General features: G+C 34.2%; 1 protein-coding gene across 3 annotated transcripts; it reads left to right on the forward strand.

The window, feature by feature from the left end:
• The first annotated feature begins 667 nt into the window (after positions 1-667).
• LOC124629835 (excitatory amino acid transporter) lies at positions 668-20,157 on the forward strand. Of its 3 annotated transcripts, none has more exons than XM_047163419.1 (10): positions 668-885; positions 13,493-13,648; positions 14,310-14,643; positions 15,067-15,204; positions 15,832-16,040; positions 16,469-16,640; positions 18,245-18,439; positions 19,017-19,151; positions 19,539-19,644; positions 19,941-20,157. In XM_047163419.1, the coding sequence occupies exons 2-10, from the start codon at positions 13,510-13,512 to the stop codon at positions 20,076-20,078; spliced, it is 1,566 nt and encodes a 521-aa protein (XP_047019375.1). In that variant the 5' UTR covers positions 668-885; positions 13,493-13,509; the 3' UTR covers positions 20,079-20,157. The 3 variants fall into 3 exon arrangements, with proteins under 3 accessions (XP_047019375.1, XP_047019374.1, XP_047019373.1); XM_047163418.1 differs by lacking the exon at positions 668-885 and adding an exon at positions 2,608-2,933; XM_047163417.1 differs by lacking the exon at positions 668-885 and having other exon boundaries at positions 13,195-13,648.
• The last annotated feature ends 408 nt before the right edge of the window (positions 20,158-20,565 follow it).

Below are 20,565 nucleotides of genomic sequence, written 5' to 3' on the forward strand. Positions count from 1 at the left end.
CAGTGTTGTTGAGACATTAATATAAGGAAAAAAGGATGCACTATCAATATACCTACTGTGATGCAACTATTGGAATTACAATGTTAGGGGACCATGATTTGTGACGGTTTATTCTGTAGCCCGCATTTGTTATTTTAGATTTTTTTCTCGTAGCCTTTTTGAATGATTGAGTCATTACATTTATATCACATTGAGTAGGTAAGTATAATAGCACAAATAGGACGAATAGGGCAATTACTAGCTGTTCCCCGCGCTTACATCCATGTCCCGAGGGACCAAATTTTTACGCCTGGATAAAAACTAGTCTATTTTCTATATCAAACTTTACACATCTGTGCACCGAATTTCATTTAAATCGGTTTAGTTAGTTTTACAGAAATAGTTTATTTAACTAATGACAAATGTGCCATTATCTCGCTCTTTGACATTTTAACTTTTTTTCATTAACATATTTGTAATAATAAAACTGAAAATGCAATATTGTATTATTGCAGAATATACCTAAACAGGGTCCCCCACAATATCATTGGTGTGATCTAATTATCTCACACGACCTGCTACTCTACATACGATTTGTTGTTTAGCAGTTTGTTTGTACACAAGGAAAAAACATTTAGAAAAATATATACGAGCGCATTTTATCACTTAAAACTTAAGGAATATAATACTGATCTGGTTCTCTCTACATGCAACTTTGTGACTCTAGTGAATAATTTTTGCTTTGGCGGTTTTTTTTTTGTGGGTGCTACTGTGATATTACTTGATTATTTGAAACTCGCTAGAGTGGTATAAAATAACAATTATTCGAAAAGCCCTCAAGTGATTTGCGATGAGTGCAAAACTGTTTTCGTGTTAGATATGTGTTTTGTTTTGGAATCTTAACTGGTATGTACCTACTCATTCAACTGACCTATTACCTATTATGTAAACATTAAATTAATTTATTATCTACGGTTACAAGTAGTTGAAGGATACAGGGAAAATTATTTCTAACATTAACAATAAACAGTAAGTACATACATCATATATTAAATTGCTCATGACCTTTACCGAAATAGATAAAAACTTCCACAGCAAGCATTATCAAACAAAATGAAAAGAAGCTTAGTAAATCAGTCTAATCACGCGCCCCAAAAGGTATGCCAGTAATAAAATATTATTCGATCAAACCGAATAATTCGTTAGACATCAAAAGCTTCACAGTATTTGAAAATTTGCTGTGTGAGCAAAAATCTCTTGTAACGGCGAACTACCTGAAAATCGCTGAAATCCGAAAACGACTAGTGAGGTGACACACTGATCTGTGGAATGGAATACTTTGTTAATATTTTTCGTATGAAATGTGTTATTTTTTTCGGATTTCTGTAAATTCGCTAAACCACATAGGTATATAATTATAATTACAAAATATGTCGATATAATTATTCAAGTATTTTTTTAAATACTAATAATATTTTTAAAAAGAATACTTGGTCTTCTAACTCTTAACTACCTTCACGTTATTCGATTTAGTTAAGAAATAGACCAGAAAAAAGTAAATTATACTCAATAAATTATAGCACACCATTATAAAAATTAGGTGACGAAATTGTTGAAATTATAAATTACAACACTAACCGTGTGTTTATTATCTCAAAATAAAAATTCTCTCCAATTTAGTTTTCATTTTATAAAGACCGTGTTTCATTCACTCTCGTTGTTAGCCCGATAAATGCATTTTGTCGGCGTTTGGTTGGTATCCCACAATTTTAGGGATTTTCGCGAGAAACGGGAAAAGGGATTCACGGGATTTAAATGTTCAAACCATAAAGTTATCTGTGGCCATTGTTTTAATGGCGGACTCCTGTTAACGTGTGTTCCATTTTTAAAAGTGGATATTCTAAAAGGAGGTTTTAACATAGTGTGTAAAAAGTTTATTATTCGAGGTTTGAGTAGGTACATAGTTTGGTATTTTTGTAGTAGCCATAATTTATTATCGGAACGAATTTTTAAACTATAAACAAAAAATGTAAGTTTGTTCCTTTCAAAGAATAAATAGGTCGTCTAGTTAGTAGATACTGAAAAATGATAGATAAACATATACTATAATACATATACTTCAAATTAAAATAGAAGTTATATATATTTCATAATTCGCTCTTAGGCGACATCTATACTTGGCTTTAAGAATCACAATGTCAAAACGTACAGTCGACCTGTTGTAATACCGCGAGAGAGAAAACAGGTTCAGTTCATACGACTATGAACAGATGGCACAGTTCCCACTAAATAAAATTAAAAGCATTATTGTAAGTAAATAAAATAATTATTATTTGTATATTTATTTATGTTAGAAAATTAAAGAAGAAAAAAAAATATTTAGAATTAATTTCTTTTTTTTTCGAAATAAAAAGATAAATATAAACGAAGCATATACCTAAATACACAACAATATGAAAAAGAATTGTTATTGCAACGATATTTAATTGAAACATGTATCATTACGCAACTGTCCAGTGGTTCTTCAGTACAAGCAGACCAATAAATTGTCCCTACAAATAAAAGTTCAATAAGTCATGGCAGACGATTAAAATAACCTTGATGCAGATGCAACGATGTAGTTGCCAACAAAAGTCGGAAGACTCCACAGCTTTGTATTAGATTTTACACCCATACATACGGCTATAATACTTAAAAGAACAACATAAAAATCAGGGCCGCCATGAAAATTCCACCATTTAATTCTCGTTGCGTGCCAATATAGGCTGTATGTGTGACGCCTTCGATTTTTTAAATTCTTCGGCGCGTTGTATTAACATTCCAAATTCAAAAGTGGCGTTCATTGTAGCTTGTCTATTGTTTGACGTAATTTTTTCTTGGTGGCGGGAAAAATAAGTGACAATTATTTTGTGACTACAGAAGTTGGAAATCAGTCAAAATTAAGCAATTAAAAGGTGAGTTTTTTGTAATTTTATTTAAAAGCATTGGTTTAGTGCTTATTTATTAGGTGTTTAAAAAGCAAACAAGCCTTACTTTATTCTATAGGAGCGCGAGCGTAAACAATTATGTACAAGTAACTTTTAATCATTTAATCAAAAAGTTTATTGTGCTTGATACCTGACCAGTCATATAACCTGTGACAATATTTTGGCGCGATAAAGATAGGGGAAAATAATTCTAAATGCAAAATATAATGTTAGTTGAGCAATTTGTTAAAAAGTTTTAACACACAGATGCTAACTAAAAACATTTCTACCTATCATAATCAGGACATAAAATATTATTAAAGGGGTATTTGTTAATCTTTGGCGATAGAACTACGGGATGGATTTTGATAAAACTTGGGAATTTATCAGAATAACAAATACCTAGGCTACTTTTTATGCATGTGCGAAACTATCTTAGGACGCAGGTGAAACTGCAGGCAGGAGGTAGATAAATAGAGACACAGACACATTTTGGAGTAGGTTTCTCAAGCTCTTCTACTCCATTATATTTGAACAAAAAGTTAGGCATCACCCGTAAGTTGTAAATTATTGGTTATTTCTTGGTTCTCAGTCTTTGCAAAGAAATCGTATAACAATACGAGTCAGTAATAAATGGAAGAAGAATATAGATAATCTTAAGCACATACAAAACAGATCGATTTTATGAAACTTTTACTATTTGTATTTAGGGTTTTATCTCGGATAGTATAGTTTGAAATACTCAAACGTTACTTAACTTTAAGTTCTATTCTATTAAAAAGTATATATTTCGCTCTCAAAAAATACATAGGTAAATGTGACAGGATAGATGTTTCAGAAGTCCCTAAAATTCAGTTTTGAGTAGCTCTGTAAGGCGTAAGATGACTTATGCCTAAAAATACTCAACAGCTAATTATCATGAATTAATCACTCTTTAAATAAACGACTAGACGTTAACACTGAATGTGAAATGCAACTACAATGATTTCTGACAAGATAGGTATTAATATCTGCACGTGATTTGGTATTTAATTATAGATAACTCTTGGAATGGAGACAATTATTGGAATGGCTACAAATATTTTATGATCTACTGTGATTATTGTTTGGCAGCGAATTTTATCCATGTTTGAGTTCTTAGATATGTACTTACCTAGTTGAGATAATACCTCAAATACGTCCATAGATAAGAAGTTTCTTCACATGACATAAAGAATCGGGCAGTTTTATGCGAATTTGATTAATCAATTTATTTACTTCTTTAACAATTTATGCTTAACTAAACTGTACCTTTATTAGTAAATAGCCGTTTTCCCGCGGTCCCATGGGAGCTACTGCCCGCACTGGGATAAAATATAGCCTATGTTACTCGCAGATAATATAGCTTTCTAATAGTGAAAGAATATTTAAAATCGGTCCAGTTATCCATTACAACCAAACAAACAAAGTTTTCCTCTTTATAATATTAGTATAGATACTTACATTTTGTTAGAGGTAATAAACGGATTTGAACAGCAGGTTACCTATTTTGAAAATTGGTAAATGATTAATTGATTTGCATTAAAAGTTGAAGTTTTGGTGAACAGGCTAATCCAACCATGGCTTGGGATTTACGAAAAACCGCAGGTAACTTTAATCGTCGCACCATATACGGTGGATTTTTATTACTAATCCATATAAATATATAAAGGGATAGGTTATAGGAATCCGCAGACAGGCGTTTCATTTTGCACTGTAATGTTCTAATTAACACAAATCCTTGTCAAGAACAATTAAACAAAACATCAGGTAATTAAATCTTCATAATCCGCGCTACTTATAAGTACTACAACTAATAATAAAACTTGTATTGTTTCTACTCTATTATGGCATTCAAATATTAACATAGCATATCAGTTGGTGTTTGTCAGTGTTGCATAGATACACAGAGGCTGCCAAGCAGAGACGATCTTATATGTATTTGAAATGTGATACAACGTTAAAGGAAATTATTGAAAAAGGATTGGATTAGACAGATTTGCCAGTAAGTTTCATGTTGTTGAGGGTGGAATTCGTTCATGTGTAGTCCGTTACATATTCTAAGATCATCTAACTTAGTATTTGTTCAAAGACAGCACATGTGATAGTATTTTTGAGATGCTTTTTCACTGAAGACATTGTTTATTGTACTCGGCAAGACACTACTGTTTTATCTTCTTTAATATTCAAATTATGTTAATTTTTAAATCTACAGAGATTCTCATCGTCTTCTCCATTTCCTTATGTCAAAATCACCAAACTGTCATCTGTCAAAATGCAAACTGTCATTCGAATTCGCTAGTGAAATTCGAATTGAAATAATAAGATCATTGATCTTGTAATGAGTGTTTCAACCCGTGGTGTAGTGTGGTATATCTATTATTGGCATTTGAATGTTGGCACGTGCTCATATTAATAGCTGTGTGTAAAGCTGCGTCCAATATTTCATTTAAAGGTGGACACTGACCGAGAGTGTCTTGTGTAACTGATAGAAATAAGATTAGTAGGATTGGACCTAATGGTCTGTCAGTTTGCTAATTTCAGCTTTTTGCTGCTGTATTCAATTTTGTCCGTCTATCAAAAAAAATATTTTATAAAGATGAAACTTCTTAGAAACATGATTATAATCTGTATTAAAGTAAATATATAGTTTAGGTTTTGCAAAAATTTGTTAGTTCACCCACATAAATAAAAATAAAATAATAGACCTGAATATTTATGTAATTGTTAGGTACTACTGAAAGGTATGATAAAATGATCAATCATAGAGTTCCCTTTATACGTGTCATATTTTAAGGTAGTGTAGTTGTCTCATGAATGCTGTTTCAGATCAATATTTACCATATTATTTAATAATTCTAAGAATCCTGTTGAAGTTAGATAGCTAAGATTCTAAGCGGAAAAGTGATCATCTTTATTATGTCAATTATAAAAAATAACAAAAACTTCCACTTGACGGTTCTCTATAAATTAGTTCCAATTGTAGAAAAACACGCAAAGCACGCACATAATGCATCAGTATCAATTGGACAAATCAAGCAAAAACAAACGTTTTCCTATGAAATCGTTTCATGACAATCAAGTTCTTAACTTTTTGTTTAAATTAATGTAGTAGGTATATATAATTTATTTTTAGGGCCGATTTTTCAATAGTCAGATAAAGCGTCAAGTAGCTAACAGATCAATATCTTTATCTGATTCTTTAACTAACCAATAAAGAGTTTCAATTTTTCAAAGTATAGTTACCATTCAGTTTACTACCTGACCATTTTTTGTGACTAGCTTCACACTACATCTGTGTGAGCGAGACGCGCTTATGAACATTTACAGATCTAAGAAAGAGACAGACAACTTGACAACTTTCAACTTTCAACTTAATGACAGCGGTTGTCACATTTTAGAGGGAATCTTAACCTTAAACTTTGACGACTCGTCTTCGTGTTAATATTTTTTTTCCGTTCGAATTTCTTGTTTGCTGTTTATGTGTTGGTTGTAATCATGGAAAATATCGTAAAACGTGAACGTTCCACGAATTTTAACGAAAGCGAAATAAGATTATTGACTGAATTGGTGGCAAAACACCGTTCTATAATTGAAAATAAGCATTGCAGTACTTTTTTCGAGGCGAAATCTCCTATGAAATTTCTTATCATCCCATAGAGACATATTATCAGGTCTCTCTCTAATAACTCTTTCTCTTCTGTCTGACTCTAAATAATTTAGCACCATATTCCTCGATTGTTTCGTCGTCGATAGAATCAAACATATCCATTATTTTATAATTTAGGAAGCAAAAACACAAATATAACCTACAAAAACAAACGCGCGTGATTGCAGAAATGTCAAAATATCTGAGTTAACTGACCGTTAGCGTGCTACCGGGTCCGTAAAGGACCAGATAAATTTATCGACTGGATAGAGAGGTTACCTGACCGTTAGGGCCTATCTGTCAATTGAAAAATTGAGATTAACGCTATCTGTGGAATAAACCTTATCTTTCCCTTTATCTGACTATTGAAAAATCGGCCCTTAGTAGAACACATAATTTTTGTTTTAATTTTAGGATCATAGGGTATTAGGTCGACCTTTTAAAAGCGATTTATATACCATACAGATTTTTAGCATAGCACGATTACATACCACAACAAAATAACAAACCCCTAGACTACATGAATTACAGAAAAGTACAGGTAATTAGGTATATAGGAATAAACTATCAGGGAAGGCAAAAGATTTTACAATTTTTCTAAAAAACACATCCACATCAGCTCATCCCTTCAAGAGCTTAGTACCACAGACAGACATATAGCGGTCAAACTTAAAATACTCATATGAGTTTTAAAAGTTCTTCCTCAAGAGATATAAAACGTCATACGTCATAAAATTACGATATAGGAAGCAACAGTTGTCTTCATTGACTCGCGTGCATTTCTATCTAACCAGTTGATATCGAGCATGACACACGAATTAGCCTGGATGCATCGGCCAAGATGCGTTCCATTAGCAATCATAATGATTATTATATGCTGACTGAAATGCATGTGGAGACGATAAAGCATGATAATGGATGGAGAGGGAAATGGAGAAAGTGCTAGGATTGTTTTTGAAGATATTAGGTATTTTTTTGATGTTTTAGGAGCGGGTTTGTGTATTTTAAAGATGCATGTATGTATCATCACCAACCCGCATTGAGCGCACGTGGTGATTAACGCTCCATACTTCTGTGTGAGACGAATCCTATTGAGTGTGATGATGATAGAGGAAGAGGTGGCCATCGTTATCGGGCAAAGGGTCCAAGGTACCGGAGTCAAAGGACTGATTCTTTGACCCAGCAGCGTTACGAGAGCCTTATGAGATCTTGGTCGACACTTATTATTATTAATTTTGTAATACTCAAAATAAAATAAATTTTAATATAGAAAACACTACTACATTAGATTTGGCTGCATCTTTAGTAATGAGTACAAAGTCGGCCAGATTTTTTTCTGTTGCCAATTTCCTAAGCATTGGTGCATGAAAGTCTGTCGTAGTTTCGAGGAAAGATCTGGTATTCCGTTCATCTATAATGAGTTCCACTCCACAACTCAGAATAGATTGTAAAATCGATCATTATTTTAGATTACTAGACTTATGGTAGGGTGGGACTCTCTCAATGTGTTAAACGATATGAATTTTAGGCTTAACTTAAAAATAAAAACTAGAATCAGGAAACGATATTTTAAAAGTAGCAAAAAAACTTTATGAATCTAAGAAAAATAATATTTTAATAACTTAAAAACAAATTGACATAGACTTTGCAAAAGACCATGCCCATCAATGAAAAATTCTTGGCAACAAACGAATCATTAGTTAAGCACTTAACACAAGGAATTCCATACTATAAATAAACAAATCAATACAAATCCTTCCTCAACAGATTTATTACGAGCACATATCACAAGTTATAAAAGTATCAAAGTAAAATGATTTAGTACGGCATTCGGCTGCAATGGCCCGACTACATGACACCACTTATGTAGAATTGTGATTTATTGAAGCAATATCAAGGGGCAAAGTGGATCCTTTGGTTGTGGTCAGCTGATCAAATAGGATGCTGTTGGGTCAAACTTCTATGGGTTTATATCAAGGAAATATGGGAAAATGACAATAGTTGTATACTATACAATACTATATTATACTCTACTATACTCTAATGTATTGTCATAAAAATATACTATACTATACTCTATATATATATACTATACTATACTCTAATGTATTGTCATAAAAATATGTTTAGAGGCCTCATCAGCCTTGGCAAATTGAGGTCAGCTTTAAGACTGAGTTCCAGTGTTTTACTTGAAGCTAACTGCCTATATGTCCCGATTGACCTGCTCAACTCAGTAACTTAAACAACCCGATACTCCTTGGTGAGACTGGTTATCAGACTTTCTGGCTTCTGCCGACTCGCAATGATTGCCAAAGATATTCAAATAACAGCAAAGTCCCACTAATTTAACTTACCTTCAAATCACATGTTAAGTTTCATGTTCACTAATAATTGGTTTTATACAAATGAACAATCTAATTTCCTTGATAATATAAGGTAACAGGAACTAGCGCTTCTTGGAAATGCTTTTGACCGATTATATCAGTAGAATATACTGCCATTAGAATTTAGTTCTGCGAAGCCATATTTCTTAAAGGATTTAAAAGTAAAGCCGCGTTAAAGACAGTTACCATCCTACGTAGTTTTAAATGTTTTTTATCGGAGTAATATTCCAGTAAATGGTAGCATAAAATAAAATATATATCTTAACTATGTAGCGTAGGAAATGTATATACAGGAGTGGAACCAGTGAAACATGAAATTTTTCCAAGGAATATTATTTTATACAAGGCAGTACCAAAAGAAATACGGTAGTAAAATATTAAGAAGTCATTTTTATTTGATAGAGGATTAAAAGTCCAATACATGACAGTAAACAAATGCTAATAAAATAAAACTAAGTATCTGCTTTAATACCAAAATTCTTTTCGTTCGTACCTGATACTCAATAACTTAACAAAATATAGGTACTTAATATAAAAATGGTACGTGTCCTGATGTCATATGTTATGGAAATAAAACACTTTGTGATCTAAAAACTTGCATTCACGTCCATTTTGTTTTATAAACTATGACTAAATATTGTATTTCCTAGTTCGGCCGTCACCTACGCCCTATACAATTGATCATTTCATTTAATTTTTCACTAACGGTGTGTCTGTTCATGTGAACAATCGGTTTTCCATGTGACTGGGAACGAACTTGAAATAATCTCTCCATAAGTAGCGAGGTATGTTTTATTATACGTAATACTTTGTCTGTCTGTTGACGGTAGCTGACTAGCTGCGGATATTTATTATAACAATTATGTGAAACTAATGTAAAAATTCAATTCCCAATCGCAAAAATACGGATGGATCGGGCATTGTAATCCTCAGTAAACTTGAGTTTTAGCATATACTTAAGAACAGATGGTGTAATAATTTGTAAATCTGGATCCCAAAGCGGAGGTTGTGCGCTCGATGTCGTGTTTCGAGTACCTTGTTCAAAATCGTTGAAAATAAAAATTAAATAACATGCAAAGATTACCTAACTGAAGAGGGTAAAACTAATCATTGCATGCCGTTAGCAATGTATAGGAAGAAAATAACTTAGTTTTTCAATGTCACTTCAAGTTCAAGTTCCAAATAGCTTTAAAGCACGGTGGTTGCTTAGTAGAGACAAAGTCGCGGGTTCGAGTAGTCGTAACCTAATTACGAAAATGTAATACAAAAAAAAGATGTGAAAGTCCTTTTTAATTTTCTTTGAGTATACTGGTTTATGAAGTCTTGTTACCTACATACATATATCTTTGAGTAAAATGATAAAAAATAGCTACTGAAAGTATTTGTTGCTGACTAAATGGCTCATAAAAGCAAGTCTTTCAAAGGTAAAATCATGTGAATGTACCATCATAATCATTTTCACTAAAAGATTTGAAATCAACAGCATACTTTTTATATTCATTAGATTTTTTCATATATTCCATACATCCATCATAGTATTATTATTTTTCATCTAAGTTTTCACAAAGTATGAATGTGGATAGCTCAGGAAGTCATATTCATTCATACTGTGACTCAATTTCCCTGTCAGCGGAAATCAAGTCTCCTTCAAGACTAATGTTCCATAGCACGTACTATGTTGTACCTTACTAAAATATCAGGAAATAGTTGGCCATATATTTTCCTACAGTCTGGGCATATAGATAAGTTACATTTCACGATGGTGATGACACTGGTGATGACTTGCGCAAGACGGCTGGCAGGAGCTGGATGCGAGAAGCTGAAAATCGATCTTAGTGGCGTGCACTTGGAGAGGCCTATGTCCAGCAGTGGACTGCGATAGGCTGATGATGACATTTCACGAAATATAAACCAACCACATTTAACTCGTCATAGTACTATAAAAAACCTTTTTTTAATTATCACCGCTTCGAAACACATGTTTCACAAGAAAACATGCACCTGGTAGATCTAGCATAACGACATCAATCGTTTATTTTCTTCAATAGCAATAGTACAAGGCCTTAACAATGGCTACATAGGATGTTTTGAACCTTTGTCTGATAGCATTGCGGTGGGATTCAAATTGTTAATACTAGACTCATCAATTGATTTTGTCTGTGCTTAATAGTTGCATCATTTCATTTCAAATTACCCACCTCTGTCTGCGCCGAAATTTATATAAAACTAGCCGTTTTAGCACGATTACTTTGCCTCCCGTGGTAACTACTGCTATAATGGGATAACATAGAAGAATAGCCTATGTAACTCGGGAAGAATGTATGTATCTTTAAAACAGTGAAATATTTCTCAAATCGTTTCAGTAGTTTTAGAGCCTTTAAGGTTACAAATAAACAATAAAAAATTTCCTCTCTGCATTAGTAAAGATGGTTTAGCCGTTTTTGCGTTACAAACATACTTACATTCGAAATTATTATCGTAGGTAACGATTTATGAATTCAATGTCGTCATTTGGTAATCTATCATTACGAATTGAAAGCGATCGAAGGTAGGTTTAATTTCTGTAAACGCCTAAGTACTACATTATTCTAGAAAAATGCCGTCAATTTTGACATTTAAAATTCATGACGCACCCAGTTGTCTGTAATTTCGTCCATTAGAAAGACTCTATTTGTGTCCTCTGAATAAAATATTTATTTGGAAGTTCTGACGATGATTTGACGTCATGTCTTAATTTTTGTGTTTGTTTGAAAATGGCTTAGAATTTCCATAATACACTTATAATCACCTTATCTGCCTAGCCTTTTCCCAACTATGTTGGGGTCGGCTTCCAGTCTATCCAGATACAGCTGAGTACCTACCACTGCCTATCTGACCTCCTCAACCCAGTTAGTTACCCGGGCAACCCAATACCCCCAGGTAAGACTGGTTGTCAGACTTACTGGCTTCTTCTTTGGCGACTAATGACAGCCGGGACCTACAGTTTAACGTGTCCCCCAAAACCCCGTTGCGGTAGAATATAGCTTATTTATAGGGTATCTTATATCTCCGTGCCAAAATACTTAAACTTATCTCAATCGGTTCAGCTGTTTGAGCATAATTGCAGTACATAACACTCATATCAGCATATAAAGATTTTGAACACTACCGTTTTAATAGATTAATTAGAGATGCAGCATCAATTAAAGCGATAAAAAAGTACATTTCCGATAATGACCAATTCTTACTGTAAAGATTAGTTAGTGTACATGAAACCAGATTTTTTCTTTGTATATGTAGTCAGTTTCCATAATATTGTATTTTCGTTAGTTCCTACATTTTTTATAGAAATGAACACTGGATTACTCAATTTTAAGGTTTTGTATCTTCTTCAGTGAGCTGTTTTTTTAAGGAATAGAGTATTTTTACCGCAATAGTACATATATGTATGTATGTACGTATTTGCAATATCTTTGACTTTCACACACGAAATCGAAAATACATTGAGCATCGCTCTTATCATGCAGATATCTATTTATCAGTTTCTCTTGCCAAATATTTTGAGTGACGCTATATTTTTATTTACAACTGCATATACTAGTTGAGAAACTCAAAAACAGTGCAATCTTATATAAGGCTATATCTACATTCAATGAAAATATATTTTGACTTTATTTCAATGAAATCTTTCAAAATGAAATTCCAGCTGTAAATAGTTTTATACAGAAAGAACAATGTGCATTCTCTAAATGCAGTTTTATGAAACAAAAGAATCTCAGACAGCCAAAATAAGGTCGCTTCTATTGACTGAAAAGTGTCCAGTGCGCATGTCACAACCGCTCCTTTTTTGCAGTTCATTAAAGAAAAAATTGCATAACAAACGCCCACAACACCTTAGGTAAACTATAATGCCCACAATTTAATAATCTATTTATAGAAATTTAATATAACTAAGTGAATGGAAGTGCAATCGATGGTTGCGCGCGCATCCGTAAACATGGCTTCTTGCGTCAATTCCGGCCACACGGGAATTTTGTACCGGTAGCATACATTGACGCATTAAGGGGTGTTGGCAGTGAAAAGCAAAAAGAAAAACAAGCAATAGACGCGAAATAGTTAGATGAGGACATAAATAATGCTTAAGTAGATGTTAGGTAGTAACAGCCAAGTGAAATACTGTGGGTTAGTGTACCACCCGACTCAGGGCATCGCGGTTCAAAAGCCATTCACAAGCGGAGAAAACACCCCGCACAAAATAATGTGTTAAACGTCCTGAAAAACAAAAACAAATCTCCACTTGTTTAAAATTAAAATCCTTTTTAATACATGTAGAACCAACACTAGATAACAATGCAATAAACACACCACACACGACATTTGATAGGTTGATATAACAAAATAATTCTTTAAAAAGAGTGGGAAAAGTGACAACGGTGTTATTAGACAAACCAGGTCCGAAGGATCTGGGCTGAAAAGTCCAATTTCACCTGTAATGGAGAAAGGTGAACGGTTTTCAGAATATTTGTTCGCGAAGATGGGCCCTGGTGATAGGGGGCCGAAGACTACCGAAGACAGGTCTGCTCCTGTCGAACGGACTGGCTTCAGGAAGTTTCTGGTCGACAATGTGATGTTGGTCGTGACCCTGGCTGGAGTCATCACTGGGATCGGTCTAGGTAAGTCAGAATTTTTATTAACGAAATATTTTGTCAACAAGTTGATATAAACGTTTAGGAAATTGTGACATTTTTAGAGATAAACGGTTTTTTAAATAGAATTTACTGTATAAGTAATCCAGTAAACAATTTCTTTGAGCTAATTCTTGAGGGCTAATTTAATTTGTTACTTGTACTTATTTAAATAGTTTTTATGTCACCAGCAGTCATGCTGCAATGAAAATAACTTTTTCAGTATACTTTTACTTTGGTTTTAACGGCAATCCGTGGAGCTGGACCACATGGTTACCTTTTCTTTGTTTTCATACTTCACAAGCGATTTCTGAATTTTCATATCTGTTACCAAACAATACTGTAATAACTGTATGGCAACAAGATTAATTTTCTAAGTAATGAAAAAGGTTCAGGTCTATAACATACAAGATGTAATCTTATTAAGTGCCGTAATTGATGATGTCAATCATGCAGCTATCGGTGTAGTTAAACCTTAAATCACAGATTAGTATTTATTTATTTTAACCAATGTACAAGAAATCCTTGTTGTGGATTTAGAGTTCAGATAAAACTGAAAAGTTACTTAAAAGTTAATTCGGTTCTCAAAACTTACATTTTGGCTGAGTGTGGTAAGAATGATGTATCTAAATCATATTTTCGGTTCCAGGTCTCGGACTCCGGCCTTACCACTTAGGCCCTGACGCGCTAATGATAATCTCATACCCTGGTGAATTGTTCATGAGGCTCCTCAAACTTATGATCTTGCCTCTGATCATCGCCAGTCTGATCGCTGGCTCAGCAAGTTTGAACGCAAAAATGAGTGGGAAGATAGCTGTGAGAACTTTGCTGTATTTTATACTGACTTCAATGTTCAACGCTTTTCTGGGACTCGTGTTGGCAATGCTGATCCATCCAGGAGTGCCTGAGATTAAACAGTTTGGTTCTTACGTTGAGGAGAGGAGGGAACACAGTATTCTGGACAGCATTTTGGATATCGGCAGGTATAAGATTGAACTTATTTATTTACTCATAGCAGATGAATACTTGTTTATCTACTATTTCATTAGTTTCATCTATTCCACTGTCAATATTATTGTATAGACTACCTACAAGCTTAATAAGTAATACGATAGTATGTTCAATCTCACGCTGAGCACTCTATCGCTCTATTGTATTAGGAGATACTCTAGTTCCAATTATAGTAGGTACTCGTACGTAATATAATAGTAATATCCCATTTACGAGTATGTACTTTAGTGGGCGGAACCGCTCAAAATGTTCATCAAAAAACTCCGTAATGTATCCCAACACACCTATTACCGGCGAAAACTTTTATCCTAATGACATTTTAGTTTGGAAAACTTTACCAATTACTATGATTGGTGTATTAATATACGTGGGTGAAATAATTTGATTGATCACAGGAACATTTTTCCGGACAACATCGTGCAGGCTGCTTTCCAACAAGCACACACTGTGTATACTCAACCGCCTGCAATGTTTGGGAGGAACGGGAGTGATAATGACACCGTGCCTGCTATGGTTCGGGTTGTAGCTTACAGGTGGGATCATTTATATGAATATTAAGTCATACTGTATTGCTTTTTGTGCCGAGCAAATTATGGATATTTGTGTGAAGGGAAAGTAAAATGATTGATTGTATTTTCATCAACGGAGCTCATTTAAATAAGCCCAAAGTACAACATAGACCTTTCTTAAAGATTTCCAACCGATAGTTCAACGTATTCACTGTCTCTTTAAAACTGACAATAATCCTATTGGAAAATAAGTATATCGATCGCTTTTCAAGGGCAAGTTAGGGTTACGATGAGCTCGTGCAGTCATGTCTAACAGAGCAACTAATTTTTAATACCTAGCCGTCGAACTAAAACTGACAAGGCCAAAGTCTATTATATAGAACTAAAGTTACAACTGATTTAAAGTTCTTATAAAGCATGATTGTGATTTAAATAAAACTACCTTTACGGATTTCATCGCGGTTATATTAATATTATTTATATTGATGATAATGACGATGATGACAGTATCCATGGTCACGGGCAAATATTGTGATTTTTCTTTTGGACGATTACAGCCAACAAAATCTATATCGATGACTTTGTTAGAATTACGGAATGTTCTAAAAATTTCTTCAAATATAATTTCAATCCTTTCACTTTCTTTTTCAGGTCAGGAACCAACACCCTAGGCTTAGTATTCTTCTGCCTCGTCTTTGGCAGTCTTCTGGGCACATTAGGGGCGAAAGGCCAAGTGGTCATCGACTTCTTCCAAGCTATCTTTGAGGTCATCATGAAGATGGTGACAGGAGTCATGTGGTTCACCCCAATTGGGGTCAGCAGTGTTATAGCTGGGAAGATTCTTGGTGTCAATGATGTTGGTGAGTTAAATATGGTTAATCGAAGTATGGTTTGAATCTGCCGCATACTTACTGCAGAATAAGCTATAAATATTTAAGATAAGATAATTTGTAAAACATGTGTGTAAACAAAGGATTTTGTAACATAAAGTGGTTGGCTGATTATGAATCCAATCACACGGTCTGATATCGGCTGATAGATATTTTTGTAATGTATGTACGCACTATTATTCACCTCCATACAGATTTATCAGACTGATCAAGCTATGGGCCGACTTAAAGTTTGCATTGTAGGATGGCTCTTACACTATTGGAAAGCTACACTCCTCCCGAGTATTATAGGCTATAATATTTTATCCTGGTAAGGGCAGTAGTTCCCACGGGAAGCGGGTGAAACCGCGGGAAAACAGCCAGTTTATTTGTAAACCTGTTCCCATTTTCTTTTCCAGCGTCAGTAATGTCCCAACTAGCCTGGTTCATAGCGACAGTGGCAGTAGGAGTGTACTTGTACCAGCTCATAGTGATGCAGGTCATATACTTCATATTCTTGCGCCGCAACCCTTACAAGTTCTACTGGGGCTTGTCCCATGCCATGCTCACGGCTTCTGCTACTGCTTCTACGTAAGTATTTGTTGTTTTAACTTACAGATGGTTGTTATTCATGATAGGTATCGGAAAATTCTTGGTAAATCATTATTGGTTAGTCCTTTTATAAGTAAGGCAGTGGTTCATCTTCGCTTTTCTTCCTTTTCATGTTTGCTTATGATAAGTTTGTCCCTTTTAATAGCTAATATGGCTACCACTGAAGTACTTGTGTTTTCATACAATAACTAATATTACTATTTGTTATTTGGCTTGATAAAAATGCAAAATGACCAAACTCTAATACCATTTCTGATAAATTAAAGGAAATAATTACATATAAACATCAATTCATCCAATATCAACATCCAACGATACATTTCTAATAAAGTTAAAATATTTAATAAGTAATTTAAAACAACCGAGGGTATTATTTTGCACTCATATTAGTGGCCATAAAGTTCACAAAAAAGGTCATAACTTTTATATTCTCAAATGAATGAACTCATTCGGATGGGCTCCTTAATTGATCGTAATATACTCTCAATCAAAGATTGTACCGATTCATTAATTGTTATGTAACTGTTTCATAACATGATTGACTTGTGATGTATTGGATTCATTTGGTGGTCCTGTATTGATTTACTATGTGAATTTAACTAGGAAATCATTTTCGTAAGTCAATCTTTTACAGATTAACTGCTTGAGTGCCGCTAATTAGAGAACAATAGAAAATCAATTATGTCTCGCGTGGATCCGCGCATCGGCGTTCAAGGGTTTAAGAAAGACCCCTCAACCAATTATCTTTATTATTATTCGATATCTTTATTATTCGTAGCAGTTGAACGAAGTTTTACAACTTAAAATAATTCACAAAGACTCATACCGATTTTACATTCACTGTAATTATTCTTATTCAACCCAGATTTTCAGAAATAAATAGCACTGATAAAATTAGACCAAAACCTGACTACTTTTATTTATACGCTCCAACTTGTTATTCATGGCTATCGAATATTGTGTATAAAATCGATAAAATAAAATTCACCTTACCCATTGCGTAACCAGGTAGGAGCTATTGATTTCTAACTTGGCTGCGTGCATAATAACTTAGAACCAAGTATAGATCAGTCTAAAAATAGAAAACCCTGAATTAAATTACATGAGAAGCAGGCATTTCCGCAGGCTTTACTGCGAATAAATCTGAAGCACGCAACCTCTTTTGTAGATTATCAAATCTATTTCAAGAATGATAGGCTTTTATATGGCTTTTATCTACATTATATCTCTATGGCTGTACAAACATAAAAATTTAATGATCTTTTCTACTTTTTAACTGAAAAATACAACAAAAAACTCTCTTTATCACAGTAGATTTATTTTTCATAAAAATATTATTTTCAGAGTTTATTTTCATAGTTTGCCTCAAAAAATGCTCGATAATTTTAGCAACTTGATCTGTCAGATCATGAAATTGTGATCGTTTCACGATTTTCTCATCCATATTTGGACAGATAACCAATGAAGTGGTTCATGAAACTTTTGAGCATATCATGGGGAGAGCGAATCTACAACATGTTGTCGATATAAGATTCCATTGAAGATTTTATACACATTCTTATAAATGCTTCAACAATTTCCAGTGCTGCAGCACTCCCGGTAACATTCCGCGCGATGGAGGGGCCGCTGCAGATCGACCCGCGCATCACTCGCTTCGTGCTGCCCATCGGCTGTAACATCAACATGGACGGCACCGCGCTGTTCCTCTCAGTAGCCAGTGTCTTCGTCTGCCAGATGAACGACATACATCTTGGATTTGCTCAGCTTGCTACTATTTTGTAAGTTTATTTCTTCATTATTGTGTTTATCTTCATCGGCTGTAACATCAACATGGACGGCACCGCACTGTTCCTCTCAGTAGCCAGTGTGTTCGTCTGTCAGATGAACGACAAACATCTTGGATTTGCTCAGCTTGCTACTATTTTGTACGTTTGTTTCTTCATTATTGTCTAACTCATCGGATGCAACATCAACATGGACGGCACCGCACTGTTCTTCTCAGAGGCCAGTGTGTTCGTGTGTCACATGAATGACATACATCTTGGATTTGTTCAGCTTGCTACTATTTTGTAAGTTTAATCGTTTGTATTGTAATCTTACTGTGCCAAAAGGATCATGCAGTATCGACAGGTCCTGTTTATTTCATTGCATTCTTATGATAAGCTATTATTGGACAAGAAAAATATAATTATTTATAGTTTATATTTATAAATGCGAATCCTCTTATGACAGCATTCTTCTGATTAAATTTTTGAGTCTATACTTTAATGGACAATATTAGGTATATTATTGTTATGTCCCTTTTTTATATTGTATATCTTCAAATTCATTAAGATTCTAATTATCTTGTTCCAGCTTGACATCAACAGCGGCTTCAGTATCATCAGCGTCAGTGCCGTCAGCAGCGATGGTGTTACTGCTGGTAGTACTAGCTGCAGTAGACGCTCCTACACACGATGTCTCGCTGCTGTTCGCTGTTGATTGGCTTGTGTGAGTACTTTTACTATTACTTTACCAGGCCGGGTTAGTATTGGCAGGCATCTTCTTCAAAGAAATCAAGATTACCCTATTGTGCCTGAAACGTTTCATAAGAACCAGTGATATGTATTCTTTAAATAAAAACTTTGGTAAGTATTTTAAAAAGTTCGAACTAAAATGTTTGGTTCAAAGCAAAGTGTAGGTACGTAAAAAAACTTCAACTTCTTCAGATTTTCTTTCATCATCGTCATTTTATAATTATATAAATATTTAATTTATCTTAGGGCAAATAAAATTATTTTTGAACTTATATTAAAAATAGATGTTCATTTTCTATTTTATATTTTGAATTCTCCACATTTTTGGTCGTTATTTAAGAAATGCTTTAAATGTTTCCAGTGACCGCATCCGTACACAGAACAACATGCTGGGAGACTGCTACGCGGCGGCGGTTGTTGAACATCTCTCCAAGAACGAACTCATGGCTTGCGACGCTTTAAATGCGGTGAGAATTTGTTTTTACATAATAGATTACAAAAGGAGGATATATAAGGATACATAGGGGAAAACATACAGAAATACCTAAGAGTAAACATACAAACATATAAATAAGTGTGACGTTACAAGTAAATGATTTTGGTTGATCCACCCTGTGCCTATAGGAACTCGACTAGCCTTCTTGAAGCAAAATTGCTATTGAAACCTTTTAGGCGCTTCCAAAAAAGAACACTAAAAAAAGAACAGACAGATATCTCAAATATCTCTAAATTATATAATCTGAAGTATTTTCTCCAATTCCAGGACCCCATCAACGGTTTGACTCCCAACACAGACGTGGACATAGGCATCGTGACCCCCAGTAAAAAGTCCATCGGCTCCGACGAGGTCATCATAGACATGCATTTAAATAACCACACCGATACTATCAAACGGATATAGTTTTTACCCTCATTTGTATTCATCCCTTAGATAAGCTTTATTCATGGAGGATAAAATAAAGAGCAGAGATGTCATAATGCAAAATGTCTTAAGAAAGGGTGATCGGGGGACGATGAACGTTATTAGCTTCACTCTTATACGCCTTCTTAGGAACCCGCCCATTTTTTGTAAAACCAAAAATAACACCTCGTTAGATCACTCATAACTGAGCGTTTTGGTTACGCTCACCGAAAGTTATTTAATTTTGACCTAAATAAAGGCGGCTAACCTACCTGCGTTATGGTATCTCCGCTCACCTTTCCTTACTCCATGGCTTCACTCAACTTGTAGGGGTTACGTCCACGGGTGGACACAACCCGTGTGAGCTTTGGTTGAGTTCAAAATGTCAGAAATGTGAAATGCAAGGTGTACTTCTTATGGTTCTATCGAGTTACTTAATAAAAAATATTAATTGAAAGTAATTAAAAGTGGCTACAGTTTGCACCAT

The sequence above is a fragment of the Helicoverpa zea genome, chromosome 4 (genome assembly GCF_022581195.2).
Source record: "Helicoverpa zea isolate HzStark_Cry1AcR chromosome 4, ilHelZeax1.1, whole genome shotgun sequence".
NCBI classification, from domain to species: Eukaryota; Metazoa; Arthropoda; class Insecta; order Lepidoptera; family Noctuidae; genus Helicoverpa; species Helicoverpa zea.

What these genes read in the sequence shown, in the direction of transcription:
- LOC124629835 (XM_047163417.1), top strand. Translation starts at nt 13,468, where the DNA reads ATGGAGAAAGGTGAACGGTTTTCAGAATATTTGTTCGCGAAGATGGGC. An exon ending in CATCACTGGGATCGGTCTAG is followed by an intron (nt 13,649 to 14,309) that starts GTAAGTCAGAAT and finishes TTTCGGTTCCAG; the next exon opens with GTCTCGGACTCCGGCCTTAC. An exon ending in GCTCAGCTTGCTACTATTTT is followed by an intron (nt 18,440 to 19,016) that starts GTAAGTTTATTT and finishes ATCTTGTTCCAG; the next exon opens with CTTGACATCAACAGCGGCTT.